The sequence below is a fragment of the Nilaparvata lugens genome, chromosome 14, assembly GCF_014356525.2.
Source record: "Nilaparvata lugens isolate BPH chromosome 14, ASM1435652v1, whole genome shotgun sequence".
NCBI lineage: Eukaryota > Metazoa > Arthropoda > Insecta > Hemiptera > Delphacidae > Nilaparvata > Nilaparvata lugens.
Genome location: NC_052517.1, coordinates 6,487,915 through 6,510,071, shown reverse-complemented (window position 1 = coordinate 6,510,071; position 22,157 = coordinate 6,487,915). Strand labels below are relative to the sequence as shown.

The following is a 22,157-nucleotide window of genomic DNA, read 5'->3' as shown; positions in this document are numbered from 1 at the left end:
CTCTTCTCCACCTGAGTCGCATAAGTGTCAGTTGAGCCTTTATTTTATTTGTTTTTTATTTATTTCATTAGCAATTACAGATTATAATTATAATATGATTGAAAGAAGAGAACAGGCATAGCCCAAAACTGTCTTCTCCCAAATTTTTACAAATAAAAGTTTCAAACGAGAATAAGGTTAAGATTTCACTTTCACTTCAAAAAGTCCAATTTCCACTTCAAAACTAATGACTAAACTGAAAATTTTGATATTTGGAAACTGATTAAAAACAAAAATATTTCACTCAAATCTCTATAAATTGGAAATTTTCAAGTTATTTTGCAAAATTTTGAGCCAGAAAAGAAACACAACTTCACTATTAGCACAGCTGATAATTCATGGTATAGATTGATTTAGAAAACCCTACAGTTTCAGGTGGAATCTAAACTAACGGGTACGACATTTTGTAGATCATAAAATGGAGGAAGTTATTCAAAAGATAAAACGAACTCATTGTGCAATTTAGAAAGAGGATGTTAATTGCAGACTATCACTAACAAGACAAGAAAGAGAAAGATAGTAAATAAATAGAAGAACAGATATGGATGGTTGATTGGAAGAAGATAACAAAATTGAAATTTTTAGTATCAGATTGAAGTATATACAGAACTAAAACGTATTTTCTGGTGGATCAAGTTCTAATAGTTTTTCAATCAAGAAATAGAATACCAATCACTTACAATTATGAATTGAAATAACAAACATTATTTTAAGATACTGCTTGAAGAATGATTATCAATTTCTTGAATTTACAACTATTGTAGCCTACTTATGGAGGGCGGAACTAGGACTCCAGTTCCTCTCTGCCCCACACAACTCCAAGGGTAACCGTCCACTGGAACCGTATTCAACCGATCCGACGAATCTGCCGGCCGTTAATTCGGCCGAACACGGTCGTCCATTGGAACCGTTTTCGTCAGTCTAGTTGAGCAGTTGGCTGGTTGCCAGAAAGTGAAGTGGCAAGCTAGTTAGTAGGCAAAGTCATTCTTCTGTGAGTGTTTACTCACAAAGATAATAAAAAAAGATTCATAAAACAGAACAAGTTCTAAAAACAAAAACAGACAAGACTGTGAAACAATATTGAGGTTAGGATGATGTTGTCTCAGCTCGACTTCGGCCGGATGGAGCCGGAAAATCCCATTCAATTCGGATCGAAAACTTGATCGGCCGGACGTATGAACCTATAGCAATGGACGAGCATCTATAGCTTTCTTTGTTGGGGGATCGTTCGGACGAGTTCGGTAGTGTTCGGCCGATGCTAGATCGGACGAAAACGGTTCTAGTGGACGGCCCACCTAAGGATGTGAGAAGGATGTCAACCAACTTTACTACAGTACTCTAAGCTTACCTAACCTTAAAATAATCTGATTGAAACCAACCTAACTCTACTCTACTACAACCAAATCTGAATTAGCCAGAGCCTAGCTGAGCTTTGACCCTGAAGCTGAATTGACCAATCCTAACATAACTGTATCAACTTAATGAGACTACTGGCATAAGTGAGTATCTCTTGTTCACCAGTAGGATTATCTATTGGAAAATGAATAGCCAATTGAAAATATCTACAATCAATCTATATAAATAACCTATTGAAAAGGCAGGCAATCAACCATCCAGACCCGTTGCAGCAAAACCCATATTAGCGTAAAGAGAGATAGATAATTAGCGTAAATAGATAGTAATTAGGAGAAGTACTTGCTCTTCTCATGCACCAAGGTCACAACGTACACTGTGTGTGTAGATGCCACGAGTCTGAGTGATACCCACTTTGGCCATCTGCGCTTGCACGCCCTTCGCTACCAGCGACTTCACCGCCTGCTCGGCGCATGCGCCAGACTCAAAGTCCACAAAGCCGTAGCCTGTGACGTCAGCAGCCGCAATGGAATGGACCAGCAGCATCACAGAATGCCAGGAGATGTACAGGTTCCAGAGGCATCATGGAATGCCAGAAGATGTTCAGGTTCCAGAAGATGTAGAGGTTCCAGAGGCACCATGGAATGCCATAAGTTGCAGAGGTTCCAAAAGATGGTATGGTCCAGAGGCATCACAGAATGCCAGAAGTTGTAGAGGTTACAGAAGATTGAATGGTCAGGAGGCATAGGGGAATGCCAAGAGATGTAGAGGTTCCAGAAGATGTAATGGTCCAGAGGCATCACAGAATGCCAGAAGATGTAGAGGTTGCAGAAGATGGTATGGTCCAGAGACATTAAGGAATGCCAGAAGTTGTAGCAGTTCCAGAAGATGGTATGGTTCAGAGGCATTAAGGAATGCCAGAAGTAGTAGATATTCCAGAAGATTCAGAGGTTCCAAAAGTCAAAAAAATCCAGAGGCATCACAGAATGCCAGAAGTTGTAGATGTTCCAGAGGCATTAAGGAATGCCAGAAGTTGTAAAGGTTCCAGAAGACCAGTTGCAGCAGGTTTACAGATAGTTGTGTCAAGGTGGAAGCAGGCATACAGCAGCAGAAGATGGTGGTGGTCCAGAGGCATTAAGTAATGCCAGAAGATGTGGAGGTTCCATCAATGGTTCAGAGAGACATCACAGAATGTCAGAGGATGTAGAAGTTCCAGAATATTCGAGAGGTTCCAGAAGATTCAGAATGGTCCAGAGGCAGCATTGAGTGCCAGACGTTGTAGAGGTTCCAGAATATGCATTAGTCCAGAGTCATCAAGGAATTCCAGAAGAGGTAGCACAAGATGGAATGGTCCAAAGGAGGTCCCAGAAGATGTAGTAGTTCCAGCAGATCAGGAGCACCGAGAAAAAAAGAAAAACACACAAAAACCCAAACGCTTTATTAACTGAAATATCGACTGTCAAGTAGGGCGATGTTGCTGACCAACCTTTGGGACAGCACATAAGAATTATCTCAAATTTCATAAACTGATTTCCATAATTTATATGGAAAAATATGAAGTATCAATGAATATAGAATATAGTAGAGAATCTTTTTTAGAATTACTTATAATGATAAAAAGGTAGTTTCAATTGCTTTATTGTTTAGCTGGCTTTTGTCGGTGGAGAGACCGAACTTCTTGTACAATAAGGTTAATAAATAAATAGAATTATTATTATAAATTGAATTCATTATCCTTCAAAAGAAGGTTAAAGAAGAATTATTAATACTATTTTGTCATTGGATTTAGATGAACATAAGCATAGCCACCTCTAATACAAGGCCACGGCCTATGATATTGCAACGTAGCAGTGTAGGCCTAGAATCTAAAGGTGCGTACAGATATACGCGCCGCGAACATGAGCAATTCACTTTTAATCAGCTGACTATATCTGTATTTTTACAGAAACGGTAAGATACAGATATAAAAAGCTTGGTATCAGCTGATTAAAAGTGAATTGCTCATGTTCGTGGCGCGTACATCTGTACGCACCTTAATACATGATTGGTGAAAAAGATCAGCTGATCTTTTTTAAAATCTTTTTCACCAATCATGTATCAGATTCTAGGCCTACACTGCGACATTGCAATATCGTAGGCCGTGTCCTTGTTAGAGGTGCTATGACATAAGACTTGTATCAGATATCATCATTGAATATGAGTGAACATTTTTTTTTCACTTGGAAGTGAATTCATTAACATTTATTATCGTTCAGGGATAATTATCTTAAAATATAACCTCTAAAGGTAATCAAATTTCTCAAAATTGCATGCATCAACATCAATAATATTGAAATTCAAAAAAGATAAAAACCAAGAGTACACATTAAGGCAATTCTGTTCAAAGTGTGTGAAATAATTCTTATTCTTCAGTGATGCCACATTGAACACATTCAGTCACATGGATATGCATGAGAAATTTCAAATTCCACACAATCTGGCAACACCGATCTATCAACTGCATGCATTAATAATTGATAGTTAATTAATTTTTTAATTTTCCGAAACTTTTTTGATTACAGATAAAATGAGATTTTTAAAGATGAAACTTTCAAAGTGATAAAATACAGATAATTTCAGTCTACTTTGTTCAAGTACTTTTTTGAGATATGAGCGCCTAAAGTCTAAATTTTTGGGAGAGAACATTTCAAGTTCAGTAAGAGATAAATCCATGAGATTTAGAGGATAGATTCTTCATGGTATTGTTGATCTAATAAAACAAAACTTTTTTGAAAATATCAATTTTTGAGAAAGTTATTCAATTAACTAGAAATGACCAAAGATAACTTTTAGTTGAGTTATTATTGGTTATTTTTGGTAAATTGAATAACTATCTTAAAAATTGATATTTTCAGAAAATTTTTGTTTTACTAGATCAACAATACCATGAAGAATCTATCCTCTAAATCTCATGGATTTATCTCTTACTGAACTTGAAATGTTCTGTCCCAAAAATTTAAAATTTAGGCGCTCATATCTCAAAAAGTAATGATCGGAAAAAAATGTTTTCCTGAGAAACTTTTTTCATTTTGATTGCTTGATAGTATACAAATCGATAAACTTTGAAAAATATCACTTGTAGAAAGTTTATTTTTAGCCTTTGCAGAGCCTTAAAAAGTGAACTCAGATTAAATTTATATTTTTAACAGTAGAAGAAAAAAGACATACTATTTTTTACATCCATTATTTTTGATAAATCACTAGAATACTGTTTTGAAGTAGGCTACTGTATCTTCAACCGGAGTAAAAAGAATAACATTGATTCTTATGAAAGTGTTCACACATTGGTGAGTTTAGTTTAGTTTTATTTAATTCTAAGTCATTGACCAGCGCTGCTGAATAAACTGTGTCAGGGTTTATAAAACATGTCGCAAAAAAGTTTCAAAATGTCATCTCACTATCAAGAAATTCACTCAGGCTATATAAAGTGCACCTGTGTGAATACTCCCATAAGAACTAATGCTATTCTATTTCTATCCAGCAGAACATAAATTCATTGTATAGCAGAGCTTTAGTAGAGAAAACATCGAGTAGATAAAATAGTCATGCACTATCAACAGTTTGATTGCTTCTAGTTGGTTTCATTTTATTAAACTTTTTTATCAAGCTTTACTGTATTATGTTTTCTATTTTAAGCTTCTACTTTCATTTTATAGCTGCTAGTGTTATTTTAGTGTAATATTCTAGTATTATTATCCATTTTTGTGTGAGCTCTATATAGCAGACTACATCTACTACAGAAAGCTTGCTAGTGATCATATTTTTTAATTTGAGGGATTTTGACAAAGTATTTTCAAATGTTTAGTTCGAAAAATTATTGTTATTTTTCTTTCCTTTAATTGTATCTACTTTAAACGAGCTATCATCGTCCATTGAAAATAAATATTTCTAAGAATACTGATGTGCACATTTACTATTTTTACACACTGTATTTTTGTACGCTATTGTGTACATCCAGTATTTTTGAGGGTTTTTGACGAAGTATTTTGTTGTAATTTCAAATGTTTAGTTTTAAAAATAATTGCTACTTCCTTTGAATTATCCTTCTTTTAATCGTATTTACTTTAAATTAGCTGTCATCGTCGAAAGAATAACAATATTTCTAAGAATACTGATGTGCATGTTTTTACACATTATATTTTTGTACACTATTGTGTACATTCACCATTTTTGATTAATTAATAAAATTGTCATAAATTGAAATGAGTTAAAAAATGAATTATAAATAGTAGATTGTAAAAATACTATTTCTAAATAACAGCATTTCATTGAAATTTCAGTTGACCTTTCAATGGTTATAATATATAATGAATAATAATTAGCGCGTTGTGCTTGGTTGCACCTCTGCTCACTATAGCAGCCTCAGCAGTCACTGTTACCAACTTCATTTTGATTTTGCTGCACTGTTGCTCCATATAACCTACTAAGTATTTTGCGTTGCCATGTTGCAAATCTGGAGTGCAGAAAAATTTTTCCCGCACTAGAGCGGAAAAGTGATTCTTTGCGTTCTGTAATCAGTGCAGCAATGGCCACTTTTCAACGTAACTGTAGGAAAAATAAATTTCAAACTGATTATTTTGAGGATTTTTCATTTAAACCGCATTTATGATTGATCAGACCTTGGGGACCTGTTGTTTCATGGAGTCATTTTTAGTACATAATTTGCTCTTCTCATAATTCAATTATTTCAAGGTTTATTATTTACAGCTTTTAATATTCCAAACTGATTTCTACTGTAATTTGCTTTTCTCATAAATTTGATACTTTCAAGGACGTTTATAATCAACTAATTTCATTTTCAACTGATTATTTTAAGGATTTGTCTAGTCTAAACTGCACTTATGATCAGACATTAGGGACCTGTCATGGATTCATTTTTAGTATTTTTTTGGTCTTCTCATTAATTTCATTTTTTAGGGACTTTAAGACTGTGCAAAGGATAAAAATAAACCTTTTACTGGTGATATTTTTCAAAGTTTTTCGATTTGAATATCATCAAGCTATCAAAATGAAAAAGTTTTCTCAGGAAAACATTTTTTTCGAGATATGAGCGCCTAAAGTTTAAATTTTTGGGACAGAACATTTCAAATTCGGTAAGAGATTAATCAATGTGATTTAGAGGATAAATTCTTCATGGTATTGTTGATTGATTGAAACACAGAATTTTTGGAAATATCAATTTTTGAGAAAGTTATTCAATTTACCAAAAATAACCAACTAAAAGTTATTTTTGGCCATTTTTAATAAATCGAATAACTTTCTCAAAAATTGATATTACCGGAAAATTTTTGTTCTATTCAATCAAAAATACCATGGATAATTTATCCTCTGAATCTCATTGATTAGTCTCTCACCGAATTTGAAATGTTCTGTCCCAAAAATTTAAACTTTAGACGCTCATATCTCAAAAAGTCTTCAGATGGAAATTACTGAGATATTGCAATTATTCAAATGCTAATGAATTAATTATTATTATTAAACGAAAATCAAAATTAAATACTGTAAATCACCCCGAAGTATTCTGTTACTGCAAATATTGACAACAGGGTAAACAGCTAGATGGAAATTCGATGAGCGCTACTATTCAAAAAATTTTTTGTCAGCCCGGGAATGACAAATTGTTATTTGTAATTCGATTCAACAAAGGTTTACCCTGTTGTCAATATTTGCAGTAGCAGAAGTCTTCAGGGTGATTCACAGCATTTAATTGGGATTTTCGTTCTATAATTATAATTAATTCATTAGCATTTGAATAATTGCAACATCTCAGTAATTCCCATCTGTAGACTGGCTGGCCGCTATGGCTGCGTATAAAATGAGCGCTGCTATCCAGAGATTGTCAGTTTGGTGTAAGGGTAAGCATTCCTAACCGGCAATTGGGAGGTACTGGGTTCGATTCCCGGGCTGAAAAATAATTTTTGAATAGTAGCGCTTATCGAATCTCCATCTGGCTGTTTACCCTGTTGTCAATACTTGCAGTAGCAGAACTCTTCGGGGTGATTTTACAGCATTTAATTTGGATTTTCGTTTAATAATTGACCGAGCGAAGTGATGTCTAAGATTCAAGTCGACGGTTTGACATTTCTCTTAATGTTTAAATGTTTATATGTTGAGCATTTACGGCGAAACGAGGTAATAGATTTCCATGAAATTTGACAGGTTTGTTCCTTATTGAATTGCGCGTCGACGTATATACAAGGTTTTTGCAAATTTTGCATTTGAAGGGTAATATAAAAGGAAAAAGGATCCACCTTCATACGCCAATGTTAGAGTAAAAATCAGACTATAGAATTATTCATCATAAATCAGCTGACAAGTGATTAAACAGATGTGTGGAGAAGCCAATCTATTGCTGTATTTCCATAAGGTCTATAGTTTCAATCAAGCAGTATTCTCATCCACAAGTACCTGATTGAAACTATAGACCTTATGGAAATACAGCAATAGACTGGCTTCTCCACACATCTGTGTAATCACTTGTCAGCTGATTTATGATGAATAATTCTATAGTCTGATTTTTACTCTAATATTGGCGTATGAAGGTGGCTCCTTCTTCCTTTTATATTATCCTTGAAATGCAAAATTTCCAAAAACCTTGTATATACGTCGACGTGCAATTAAAAAAGGAACATACCTGTCAAATTTCATGAAAATCTATTACCGCGTTTCGTCGTAAATGCGCAACATAAAAACATTTAAACATTAAGAGAAATGCCAAACCGTCGACTTGAATCTTAAGGTGCGTACAGACTTTCGCTCTGCTCCGCAACCGAACGTCACTCCAGCAGAGCGATTGATGATCGACCGGGGAGCAACAGTGGTTCGACCGGGGAACGCAAGAAGATGTAACATCTTCCGTAACGTTCATGATGGGTGCGTGGGCGGAGCGACTGTGGTTCGATGGAGGAACGAGGGCGGTACGAGGGCAGTACGAGGGAGGAGCGTGCTCGGTGCGGGTTGGAAGAGCGTATATGTGTACGCAGCTTAAGACCTCACTTCGTTCGGTCAACTAGTAATAATAATCTCAAAAAGTAATGATCGGAGAAAAATGTTTTCCTGAGAAAACATTTTCATTTTGATAGCTTGATGATATACAAATCGAAAAATATCACCAGTAGTAAGTTGATTTTTAGCGTTTGCAAAGCCTTAATGTTTGAGGGAGCGTGTGCCAGTGAGGTCATGCACTAACGAGCAACTACCATCTACTTAATCCAACTTCACCTCTACATTTATTTGTGTTTTTGTCCAGGATGGCCTTGGTAGAAGTGATCGCTCCGTATCTGCAAACAAAACAGCACAAAATTAGCAAAAACAATTCAAAAATACAGAAAAAATCAAAGAAACAGCAACAGATAGGGCCGGAACATATTGAGCGTTTTTTCAAGCGTTTTCAGATGACGTTTTTAGATTTTTCTTTTTCACTTTTTGTGTAGTTGAGAAGTTGATATTGTGGTAATTATTCATATTGAATGAAAAAGACTAAGAAATTGTCAAAAAACCACTGATTTATTGATAATTAGAAAGACCGGTTTCGGTTATTACACCATTGTCAATCTCTGATAAACTAAAACTAAATACAAGAGCAGCAGAATTTATACTAGTAGGCGAGTACTGCTATTGGTCAAGGGCATAGCAGCAGAATTTATACTAGTAGGCGAGTACTGCTATTGGTCAAGGGCATAGCAGCAGAATTTATACTAGTAGGCGAGTACTGCTATTGGTCGAGGGCATGAACGCTTGCCATTGGCCTAGCTACACAGTCTCCTCCCACTCAACGGTGTGACAAAATGGCGGCTTAAGCAACAGAATCGCCATGGTAATAAAATTTACTTTCAGTACAAAGTACTGAAGTCTTATTTCTGGTTCTAATTTTGTACTGAAAGTAAATTTTATTATCAAGGCGATTCTGTTGCTTAAGCCGCCATTTTGTCACACCGTTGAGTGGGAGGAGACTGTCTAGCTAGGCCAATGGCAGGCGTTCATGCCCTCGACCAATAGCAGTACTCGCCTACTAGTATAAATTCTGCTGCTCTTGTATTTAGTTTTAGTTTATCAGAGATTGACAATGGTGTAATAACCGAAACCGGTCTTTCTAATTATCAATAAATCAGTGGTTTTTTGACAATTTCTGAGTCTTTTTCATTCAAGACGTTTTTAGAGTTGGCAGGGCAGGAACCTCCCGCTCGGCTGATTGAGTTGGCGCCTGAAAAACGCCCAATTTGGTCTGGCATATACAGAGTGAGTCATTTGTATAGGAACCCTTCAATAAATTGGAGACTGTTGTAGATATAATACTGTAACTTTCAGTATAAGTTATTGGTCAAATACTCTACCTTTTGACGTACAACAGAATTTCAATTCAATTCAATTCAATTTCTTTATTCCAATACAAAAACAATGTACAATATAGAACAGAATAATAATAATGGAATAATTATTTGCCCGCAAGGACTGTTGATCCGTGCGCGGGGAAAGAGTACACAATCTATACAGGTAATACAAGTACAAAAAAAAAACAGTCAATAATTTATATTGATTCAAGCTTAACCTATAAATAAAAAAAATATGTTAAATCCTGTAATGTATAAAATACAAACTGTATGAATGATGATTCACACAGCACAAGTACCCGACTCAGAATACTTCATCTTCTGGTGAGCTATCTGAACTGACGATTTAACAACCTTAAATAGAAAGTACAATATAGAGCAGAATATAAATAATTAAAACAAATAAGAGAGGCATGAAGGGCTTGGAATACAAAATCACAAACTAGTGAGGTTTGTGGTTGAGCATGTGCCAACTGCTTCGTGTCACCTATATGGCGACTCCAGCAGCGCCGCGGCGGCCACCCGGCCGATTGAGCGGAGCCAAAAACCTACTCTCTTTTTGTAGGCGGCAGCACCAAGTTCTTCTGCATCTATAATTGTTTGTGGGAGGTTTCGATAAATCAAATGGGCAAGTAGAAAGGGATTACTGTTCAGTGACGTTAAGGTTGATCTGGGAAAGTTATATCCGTAATTTATTCGGTGTCTGGTTTGATAATCATGTTGTAAGTTTGTAAAGATATTGGTTTTATTTGTTTTTATAAATGTGAGGATGGATTTCAAGTAAAGCTGAGAAGTCAACTCCTCATAAAGGGCTGACTTAGGAACGAAAGATGGAAGTGACTGAGATGAGAATGTTAAGATGGATGTGTGGGGTTACAAGAAGAGATAAAATAAGAAATGAATTGATCAGAGGCACTGTAAAAGTTGGACCACTGGGAAAGAAAATGCAGGAGACAAGGATGAGGTGGTTTGGGCATGTACAGCGACGGGAGGAGGATTATGTTGGACGAAGAGTGTGAGAGGACGAGGTAGACCTAGGATGAGGTGGGCAGATAGAATAGCGGCTGACTTGCGGGAGAGTGGTTGGAGGAGAGAGCAAGCATTGGATAGGGCTTTGTGGAGAGGCAGACTAAGAGGAAGGAATGCCGACCCCTTTTAAATGGGATAAGGCACAGCCAAAGAAGAAGAAGAAGAGGTTAAAGGGCTGACTTAGAGGTTGTAACTCGAATATTTTAAATTTGAACACCAATTGTGTGGTATCGGCCTTTTTAAAACAAGAAAGATGGCATCAATAGAAATGTTCTATGATACTTGTATCCAAAATAGCGGCCGATTGAAGTTTTAGTTTTTAAAGAAATGAGGGGTTGAAACTCAAATATCTTGAAAGTTAACACCCATTGTGTGGTACATCATTTTAAAGGCCATTTTGAAACGAGAAAGATAACATCAATAAAAATGTTCTATGATACTTTTATTCAAAATGGCGGCTGATTGAAGTTTGAGTTTTGAAGAAATAATTTATAAATTTTAATCAGCCGACATTTTGGATACTAGTATCAAAGAGCATTTACATTGACGTTATCTTTCTCGTTTTGAAAAGACCTTTAAAATGATGTACAGTACCACACAATGGGTGTTTAAATTTAAAATATTTGAGTTACAACCCCTAAGTCAGCCCTTTAACCTCTTCTTCTTCTTCTTTGGCTGTGCCTTATCCCATTTAAAAGGGGTCGGCATTCCTTCCTCTTAGTCTGCCTCTCCACAAAGCCCTATCCAATGCTTGCTCTCTCCTCCAACCACTCTCCAAAGAATGGGCATTCTTATTCTTCCCAAAGAATGGACATTGATATGTCCCAAAGCTCCGCCAATTTATGTAGATGCATAACAATATGATTATTATCTATAGTTATTATATTACAAATTGCTTTTTCATATCATATACAGTTCAATAATTATTTTCTTAGTCTATATTATGTAAATTCATTTATAATTTTGCTGTATTGTAAGCCATTGTATATAAGTGTATAAGCCAGTATATATTGTAATCTACATAAATAAAGTACTCAATCAATCAATCTCCCACAAGTCAGCCGCTATTCTATCTCCCCACCTCATCCTAGGTCTACCTCGACCTCTCACACCATCCAAAATCAAATCCTGCACTCTTCGTCCAACATAATCCTCCTTTTTGTATCACAAAATGGTTGTTAATGTTCAAAATATTTGACTTAAAACCCCTCATTTCTTTAAAAACTAAAACTTCAATCGGCCGCTATTTTGAATAAAAGTATGATATAACATTTTTGTCGATGCCATCTTTCTTGTTCCACAAAGGCCTTTAAAATGATGTACCACACAATGGCTGTTTACATTTCAAATTATTTTCAATCCTGATTAATTCCAGTAGATCCATCTTTCTGAAATGGTCTTCTCTGATTTGGTTCACGTGAAGTTAATCAGGATTAAAATTTAACCGGCTTTTGTGCAACCGGGCCTTTGTGAGGGAAATTTTTCCATTCCTCTGGGAATTGATCTCAATTTACTGTGATTAGATAGAACATTTCTGTATGAATGTTATTATAATTTCTCCTTTAGTAATAACTTTTTATGCTTTTGTACTCCAGAGCGAAGCTCGGTCCCCGATTTTAATCTTATGCTATCTTTTCTGTATGGTATCACCACACATGATACAGTATCACCACAAATGATACCGTATCAACACTATACAGTATCATCTAAACTTGATACACAACACCATAATCTGATACAAAATTTGCAAACTTTGAATGAATTCTAAGAACGATATTATGATATCTTCTTATGTTATCTTTTCTCTATGGGATCACCACACATGATACAGTATCAACTCAATATGATACAGTATCACCACATCTGATACAGTATCAACAAATTATGATACAGTGTCTATAATCTACTTACTGACTGCACATGTTGACCAGATCCTTGTCAGTTGTGTTCTGGTTGAGACCCCTGATGTACAGGTTAGTCTTGCTCAACTGCTGCTGCTGCTGATGACCGGGATCGCCACCCGGGCCGCCATGTTGGTTCCCGCCTCCCATGGCCGCCATATTGTTTCCGCCCACCATAGTGCCGCCCGACTGTGAGCCCGTATTCGAACTGGAGCTGGAGTTTGTGTTGGCGGGCGAAGCGGCGTTGGTAACGCGCTGCTGCTGGTGCGGACCGCCGTACTGTAACAACACAAGTGTACGTGTTTCACAGCCATAGAACAGTGTTGGTACAAGTGATAAATATCAATTATAGGTGGCCTAGGATAACGGGGACGTTTGAAACGTCATAAAACGAAAGTGAAATGGGAAAATAATGATATTTACGACAGTGAAAGGAGCTTGTCATTCATGGATCAATTGTTTCATGTTTTGAAAATTACACCCTTGAGGTGGTGCGAACAGAACGAGTAAAGCTGGATTCACATACAACAGTACAATATAATTCCCATAAGTTGATTGGTATATGAAATAATGGTAATTAAAAATCACTCGGCCGGCCTGAGTGTGAATGGTACAATTAGAACTTATTCATATTATTTATTGCCAAAAAGAAAACAAACTATTTACTCATACACGTACATACATATACAAAAAAATCTGGTGTGGCGCACTCACATAACTTTCCTTTCCGTTATGTAAATTGATCACCTGACGCTAGTGTTCCCGCGCACCTCAAGTCTAATTATAAACAAAGATCTGAGCCAGCTGGTGACAGGACAATAACACTGGAGACATACGAGGTCTGCTATCTCTTCATAGTGAATCATTTAATAGAATCAACAGTTGCCAACAGTTTGCAATTGAAATAATAACATTTTATCGAATTTCGTGCTTATTTTCAATTTTAGATGAAAATGTTACTAGACATTAATTGTAGAGATTTTCATGCTCAATCTTTTCCACTCGAAATTTTTCGTTTAAACTATAACTAAGACCTGATTATTGGAAATCTAAAATCGAACTTTGCATAGATGAGGCGGAGCTCCTGAAATTTTTACAGATATGGGACTTGTGGCAGTTGATAGAGCTTATCAATGACTATTTTAGGTATAAATTTGATCAAAATCGTTGGAGCCATTTTCGAGAAAATCGCGAAAAACGCTGTTTTTGACAAATTTTTCGCCATTTTAGCCGCCATCTTGAATTGCATTTAATCGAATTGTTCGTGTCGAATCGATATAGTGTAAGGACCTTAAGTTCCAAATTTCAAGTCATTCCGTTAATTGAGAGATGAGATATCGTGTACACAGACGCACATACACTCATACACACACACACACACACACACACACACACACACACACACACACACACACAACACACACACACACCTTAAAACGTATTAAATAGACCTTAAAACGTATAAAAATTTAGAAATTGGGGTACCTTAATTTTTTTCGGAAAGCAATACTTTCCTTACCTATGGTAATAGGGCAAGGAAAGTAAAAAAACTGAATAACTAGAATGAAAACTCCCAATGTTAATTCATAAACAATTCACTACAACTCAACGAATAACTTACTTTTCAGAACACAACGTTCAAGAGCTCAATGATACATCATCACTAAACCAAGAAACTTCCAAAAATAACTGAATAACTATAATGAAATTCCACAATGCAGCTTCTATCTTTCACAGCAGTCATCACTCATCCAACCGCATAAATAACTCACAATCGACAATTTATCAATAAACTATTTGTCGTCATAAATTATGACTAATTGATGCCATAAAATGGAGCTCCCTTTAAATGTAATTGTTTGAACAGTAGTGTTATAAATGCGTTGATAGCTTCCTTATCATCTTATCTCATTTTTCTCCATAAACATATTAATATTCTTCTTCCTCTGATACTTTTTCTGCTTCCAGATATTTTTCTTCTTCTGCTACTTTTTCTTCTTCAAAATATTCTTCTTCTTCTGATACTTTCTCTTCTTACATAATTTCTTCTCCTTTTCATTCTTCATTCTTCAACCACTACTTTTGCCTCCACTTCTTATTTTTCTTTTTTCTTTCTGTACCTGTCCCCTACATACTACATCCTTAGTACCTAACCTATCTATCATTACGTCTTTGCTTCTTTTCTATCTCATAACTGAAGTTGTTATTCTTCTTCTTTTATTTGTTATTCATTTGCCTTTTCATCTACTTATCTATCTCTGCGCTGTAATATAGTAATTTATTTATTTATTAGATAGAGCGAACAATACAATAGTAGGAAAAGAAAAAACAGGCTATTGCCCAAAACTTCTTCAATTTCCTGATTTTGTCACAAATCGTCCAAATATTATGAAGTTCACTTCAATTTCAACACCAAATCTTCAATCTGAAACTATGAATCAGAATAAAACGAAGAATTTCAAATATCATATATAATGAATAAATATCTCTTCTTCTTTTATTTCTTCTTCATTTGCCTTTCCATCTACTATTCTATCTCTGCGTTTCACCTTAATCTATAATATGCGTTTTCTTGTACTTTTCTTTCCACTTCTCCACATATTGAATCTCTTTCGAGGTACGGTCTGTTAGTTTGGGGTGCAGCTAACTCAAGTTTTATAGATCCATTATTTAAAACTCGAAAACGCATTCTGAAAATAATGGGAAACAGGGAAATCCGGTTTCCAACTGTAGAATTATTTATAGAAAATAGAGTACTCAGTGTTAGGCAATTGTATAGTTTGTTGTTATTAGGGTATATGAAAAAACATCAAAATACGAACCATATCATAAATCATGGACATAATACTAGAATAAGAGAACGTTACAACCAAGAAGTACCAAGAATGAATACAGCATTTGGGCAAAGATCACTAGGATATTTAGGGCCTACAATATCTAATAGAATACCATTACAAATCAAAAGGAGACGAAAATTTCAATTGTTTCAAAAGAAAAATTATACATTGGTTATTCAATATTGGGATACAAATTAGTGAGGAATTAATAGTAAGTAGGATTTAAGTAGTTTTTTTCAAATAAGGTAATTTATAAGGTAGAAAATAGTGCCTCGGTTTAGTATCATTGTACTAGGTGATGCTTAGGGTAATAGATATGATTTTAGATTTGTTGGAATTTTTGTATTATCTGTTGTAGCATAAATTTGTATTAATTTGATGATAACCTCGACACATATATTATATAGTGAGCTTTCATTTTGTAAACCTTGAATATTGTTATATTATTGAAAATGTATGAAAAAATAATATGTAATGTTCCTGAATTTATGAATAGTTCCTGAATCTTGAATTTATGAATAAACTCCTCTGGATGTGTCGTCCAACATCCACAATTTTTTTTCTTCTTTTTCTTCTATTTATTTCTTTCTTTACTGCTTCGTCCACTCTTCTATCTCTGCTTCTCCCCCTCCAACAATATGCATCTTCTACTACTTTTATTCCTCTTAACTTTCTTCTCCTTCTACAGCTTCTATCATTTTTCTTATTCTTCTTATTCAACTCCTCCCCTCCTACTCCTTTATCATATGCTCAACGAAATATTTAGAACTAACAAACAATGCATTAATAGCATCAGAGCTTATCTTGCCATAAAATAATATTATTGATAAAAAATAACAATTGCCCATTCTTTCTATAAAAGATTTATTTTAAACTGTCTCCATACATTGTAACTGACACCAACAGTTTCCCATACAATTAATGCCTAGCGGGTAACCCGTGCTTCGCAAGAGTCTAATTAAAAGCTTGACATACTGAAATCTTGAATAAGTTAAAATAGACCTATAACCACCATCCTCGGTTAATTAAGAATGTATATGCGAAATGTGAAGTTAATGAGTTGAGTAGTTGAGACGTGATGATGCGTCATTCGTGAATTTCCTATCCCCTACGTGTATAAGCCAGTTCTTTCCTTTATTATAGTATATAGACTTGCAGGTAACCCGTGCTCCGAAAGGGTCTGATTAAAAGCTTGACAGACTGAAAACTTGTCATACTGATGTCTTGAAGGATTAAAAATAGGCTTATAACCATCCTCGGTAAATTAAGAATCTATACCCAAAATGTGAAGTTAATGAGTTGAGTAGTTGAGACGTGATGATGCGTCATTCGTGAATTTCCTATCCCCTACCTGTATAAGCCAGTTCCTTCCTTTATTATAATATTATAGATAACAAACAAATCGTTTCCTTTAATGCATTAAAAAGCTATCAATTTAGAGCTAATGCTTGAAGGTATTTACTTCAATCTGTCAGTATTGTTTAAATGGGATGCCTTGATGTTATCTATTGAGGAATACTGACAGATTGAATTAAATCTCACTACAGTGAGGTCCACGTTATAATGGCAGTGTTTGATTAGCAATGGTATTGCTATCCTTGTCTATCATTCAGCAAAGCGGACAGCGCTATCTCTTTCTCGCTTTGCTCTGTTGCCAGATCGTCTCTTAACAATGTAGAATTGATGATTAATTAACAAAATATTTCATCTTAGTTATGAAATTATTGAAAAATATAATTTATTGCTTAATAGAATATAATTGATTATTTTAAACGAGAATGAACAGTTAATATTACATCAATAAACCTGTATCTGCTACCGGCTATAGACATTGACAAGACAGAGGTTCGGCAACGTTGTTCTCCTATCTTTAGTTATTATATTATTGTTTTGTTCTTCTTCTCATTTCTCTCCCTCTCCTTCTCTTTTGGTAGAGAGTTAGTGGGGAGGATATTTTTAATATTCTTTCCGAAGAATGGACATTGATATGTCCAAAGCTCCGCCAATTTATGTAGATGCATAACAATATAATTATCTATAGTTATTATATTACAAATTACTTTTTCATATCATATACAGTTCAATAATTGTGTATATTTCCATTTATGGACTATGCTTGGTTCATATGCCATCTTATTTATTTCTTTCCTGTATAGGGCTACTTGTAATATAAATATAAAGAAAATAAATAAAAATCTCAGTACCCTTTTTTTAAAATATTTTGTCACGACATGTTTCGGATCACTTGATAATGGCATAAATGACCAAAAAATGTCGTGACAAAATATTTTAAAAAAAGGGTACTGAGATTTTTATTTATTTTCTTTATATTTACAGTTCAATAATTATTTTCTTAGTCTATATTATGTAAATTCATCTTTAATTTTGCTGTATTGTGAGCTATTGTATATAAGTGTATAAGCCAGTATATATTGTAATCTACATAAATTAAGTACTCAATCAATCAATTTTTCTCCACTGCCATTATAACGTGGACCTCACTATATATATCACTATATATTTGTAACTACTATCTCTACCATAAACTTGAGCAACCATTTATAGAATAATATTAACTTGATGAGTCATGTTGGTGTGCTATTTTTAGCTCACTCTTTCGTAGTGCTATGAAATGTTATCATGATTTAAAAGGCCTCAATAAACGAGGATATTTTATTGGATCTAAACTAGGATTCACGTTACAAGGTCAGTGAAAAAGATAGGATGGCGTAGTTGTCAGTTTTCTCCTTTCCATCGCCTTCTATAGTGGATAGCTGTGATTCAAGTCATCCCTATTTATCTGATACTAGTAGTTCTGTGAACAGTAGACCTCACGCAGTATTCTCATCCACAAGTACCTGATTGAAACTATAGACCTTATGGAAATACAGCAATAGACTGGCTGCTTCTCCACACATCTGTGTAATCACTTGTCAGCTGATTTATGATGAATAATTCTATAGTCTGATTTTTACTCTAATATTGGCGTATGAAGGAGGCTCCTTTTTCCTTTTATATTATCCTTAAAATGCGAAATTTTCAAAAACCTTGTAGGATATATACGTCTGCGCGCAATTAAAAAAGGAACATACCTGTCAAATTTCATGAAAATCTATTACCGCGTATCGCCATAAATGCGCAACATAGAAACATATAAACATTAAGAGAAATGCCAAACCGTCGACTTGAATCTTAGACCTCACTTCGCTCGGTCAATAATAATAATAATTATTGTTGATTCTTGTTAACAATGATCGATTCTATCTCAAAGATAGTAAATCGACAAAGGAAGTATCACATCTTTTCTTGATTTGATATTACATTTTCGTTATTGACATAAACTATTCTGGTAGTTAATTATATTTCTTCATAGAATAGAAGCGATTTGGCAAAATTCCGAAGTTGGAAAAGGATAGAGCTACTTGTTTGTGTAGTGATAGACAAGGATAGTTCTCTGTAAAGTGTGAAGTTTTTAGTTTAAAAATGTCTAGTTTCATTCAAAACTTTTTGATTTTTCATTTAAACTTTTTGAATAATAACTAAGTTACTGTTCTATATTTTTTGATTCTAGACTCTAATAGTACCTATTTGATTCAAAATTTACTCGATTATCTGAGTATTGAAGAGCGTAAATTGTATTTTGAAAAGTGAAAGTGAATAACCAACATTTTGATTTGGACAGTATACTATAAATTGGAAATGGGACAGTTTTGGGCATGAGCCTGTTGTGCCTTTCCTCATCTCAAGTATTTGTACACAATGTGATATAAATAAATAAATACATGTGATAGCATTTAATCAGTTAATCATTCATTCATTCATTTATTGTATAAAATACTATAATCATAATACAATTATGACATTGGAGGAAAAACTAGGCTGAGCCTGAACTATTTCTCTCCAAAAATTTTGATAAAATGTAAATGTTGTCGAAAAGATAAGGTTATGTAATTACACACTGCTCCGTGTCCAGGAATGATGATTTGAAATTTTGAATTTTGAAGGTTGATTTCATACTCTAAATGAATCACAGAATGTATCACAATAAATTAAAAACTTTCGAAATATTGCACTAATTTAAAAAATTTTTAATACAATATCAAAAACCTACTCACTATTTGTTATTCACAGCTGACTGACTTTAAAATCAGGTGCTGACTTTAGATTATTGGATTTTGGATCAATATCATATATAGAAAATTGATGAATCTATATATATAAAAGCGAAATGGCACTCACTCACTGACTGACTGACTCACTCACTCACTCGCATAACTAAAAATCTACCGGACCAAAAACGTTCAAATTTGGAAGGTATGTTCAGTTGGCCCTTTAGAGGCGCACTAAGAAATCTTTTGGCAATATTTTAACTCTAAGGGTTGTTTTTAAGGGTTTAAAGTTCGTCTTTTAGCATGTATATTCTTCTTCTCCCAATCTCTTAATTATAATTGAAATTTCCATATCATATGTTACTATAGAACTATAATCTAGATAGAGTACCTCTTCGAAACAGTTGTTAACTGGCAACTAAATTAATAATTTTGTCAGGTTGGCATTAAGTTGAGTTGACTTTGTTAGGTTGGCACCAAGTTGAAGATTTAAATGCATTTATTGCGGAAAAATTGATTGGGCACTTCTACTTCAATCCTGGGAATATTATATTACTAGCCGTCAGGCTCGCTTCGCTCGCCATATCCGTTTAGCCAGACGTTTAGTCTGAACCGCCGACTGGATTGTTCTAACATATCGTTCTTGGACGATCCAGTCGGGGGTCCAGGGGGCGGAGCCCCCTGGCTAGACGGATATGGCGAGCGAAGCGAGCCTGACGGCTATTATAATATAATAAAGGATTCCTCTCCTCAGGTTCCGTCACAGCTATCATCATCGTTCAAAGAATTGAAATGTGTGACAAAAGCAAGAATGGGGAAGTCCATTCGTTCACCTGCCTGGTCTACAATAATGACAAGCTCTTGAATTCAATATCCAGTAACTTGCATTCAATTTCCTACATGTGTTTCACCCTCTATTAACTGTCTACCACCCTATCTTCTTCCTACCTGAATTGCCATTATTTTTAGTCTATTGACCTTTCTGCTGAAACTAAACAATTCCTTGGAAATAACCGTCTGCTTCCAATACACACTACACTTTGTATGTTGAAGTCAAGAGAAAACTTTGTTGTTGAGAGGTCCGAAATTCTTTACATAGAGGTAAATAAGCAGCTAAAACTCAAAAATGTCATGGGACCAGGTAAAAATTCGTTGTGTAGAGGATTTCGTTAAGTGGAGGTTCGTTATAGAGAGGTTCGACTGTATATTGAACAAGATTATCCAATTTAGATAAAAATTAAAAGGTGTACCGAAGAGCCTTAATATAATTGATTATTTTAAACGAGAATGAACAATTAATATTACATCAATAAACCTGTATCAGCTACCGTCTATAGAAGGCATTGACAAGACAGTGAGGATCGGCAACGTTGTTCTCCTATCTTTCTCCACTGCCTTTATAGCGTGGACCTCACTATATCTACTGCACAGCATATTCAATTAGACCATCAAGTACCAATGTGTATCCAACACATAGGGGTACTCTGTACTTATGAATTGCCTTTTTAAAGGACGCTATTTTAGGTGTCTTATTCCCCCACCCTTGAATGATGAACATGAGGGCTTTATTCAAGTATTTATTTACTTAAGGGCTCACACAAGAGAGAAATGACTGCAATAGAGTGAGAGCTGCAATAGAAGCTGAATGAAGTTGATCCTACTTTTACTTTTGGATTGTTAGGGCGAAGTCTTTATTTTGGAGAAATTGATTTATTCTTCACTAAGTGTAGTCACTTTTGAATGAAAACACAGCCAAACTTCACCAAATGTTCAATAAATTAGGAAGTGACGTTAAGGGTGTGCAAAGGCTAATAATAAACTTTCTACTCGTGATATTTTTCGAAGTTTTTAGATTTGTTTATCATCAAGCTATCAAAATGAAACATCTTTTTCAGGAAAACATTTTTTTTCTGATCATTACTTTTTGAGATATGAGCGCCTAAATTTTAAATTTTTGGGACAGAACATTTCAAATTCGGTAAGAGATAAATCTATGAGATTTATAGGATAGATTGTTCATGGTACTGTCGGTCTAGTAAAACAACAATTTTCTGAAAATATACATTTTTAAGATAGTTATTGAATTTACTAAAAATAACCAAAAATAACTTTTTGTTGAGTTATTTTTGGTAAATTCAATAACTTTTTCAAGAATTGATATTTTCAGAAAATTTTTATTTTAAAAGATCAACAATACCATGAATCCATCTTATAAATCTCATGGATTTATATCTTACCGAATTTGAAATGTTCTGTCCCAAAAATTCAAACTTCAGGCGCTCATATCTCAAAAAGTAATGATCGGAAAAAAATGTTTTCCTGAGAAAACGTTTTCATTTTGATAGCTTAATGATATACAAATCGAAAAACTTCGAAAAATATCAGGAGTAGAAAGTTTATTTTTAGCCTTTGCACAGCCTTAAAAAACTCTTCAGCCTCCAATTCTTTGCTATTTTTGACCTTATAACTTTTGAATGATCAATGTGAAAAATTTGCAATGATTACTAGCTTATAGAGCAT

The 22,157-nt window shown here is 34.6% G+C and overlaps 1 protein-coding gene across 5 annotated transcripts in view; it reads right to left on the bottom strand.

The window, feature by feature from the left end:
* The window catches only part of LOC111044757 (protein alan shepard), a 67,810-nt gene that overhangs the window by 44,066 nt on the left and 1,587 nt on the right, over positions 1-22,157 (bottom strand). For 2 of the 5 annotated variants that reach the window (XM_039440648.1, XM_039440650.1), the window contains exons 2-4: positions 12,702-12,970; positions 8,653-8,711; positions 1,768-1,898 (exon numbers count right to left, since the gene is read on the bottom strand). In XM_039440648.1, the coding sequence (XP_039296582.1) occupies positions 1,768-1,898; positions 8,653-8,711; positions 12,702-12,970 (459 nt within the window). The remainder of the gene's footprint in view (positions 1-1,767; positions 1,899-8,652; positions 8,712-12,701; positions 12,971-22,157) is intronic. The other 3 variants (XM_039440653.1, XM_039440649.1, XM_039440654.1) reach the window with 3 other exon arrangements.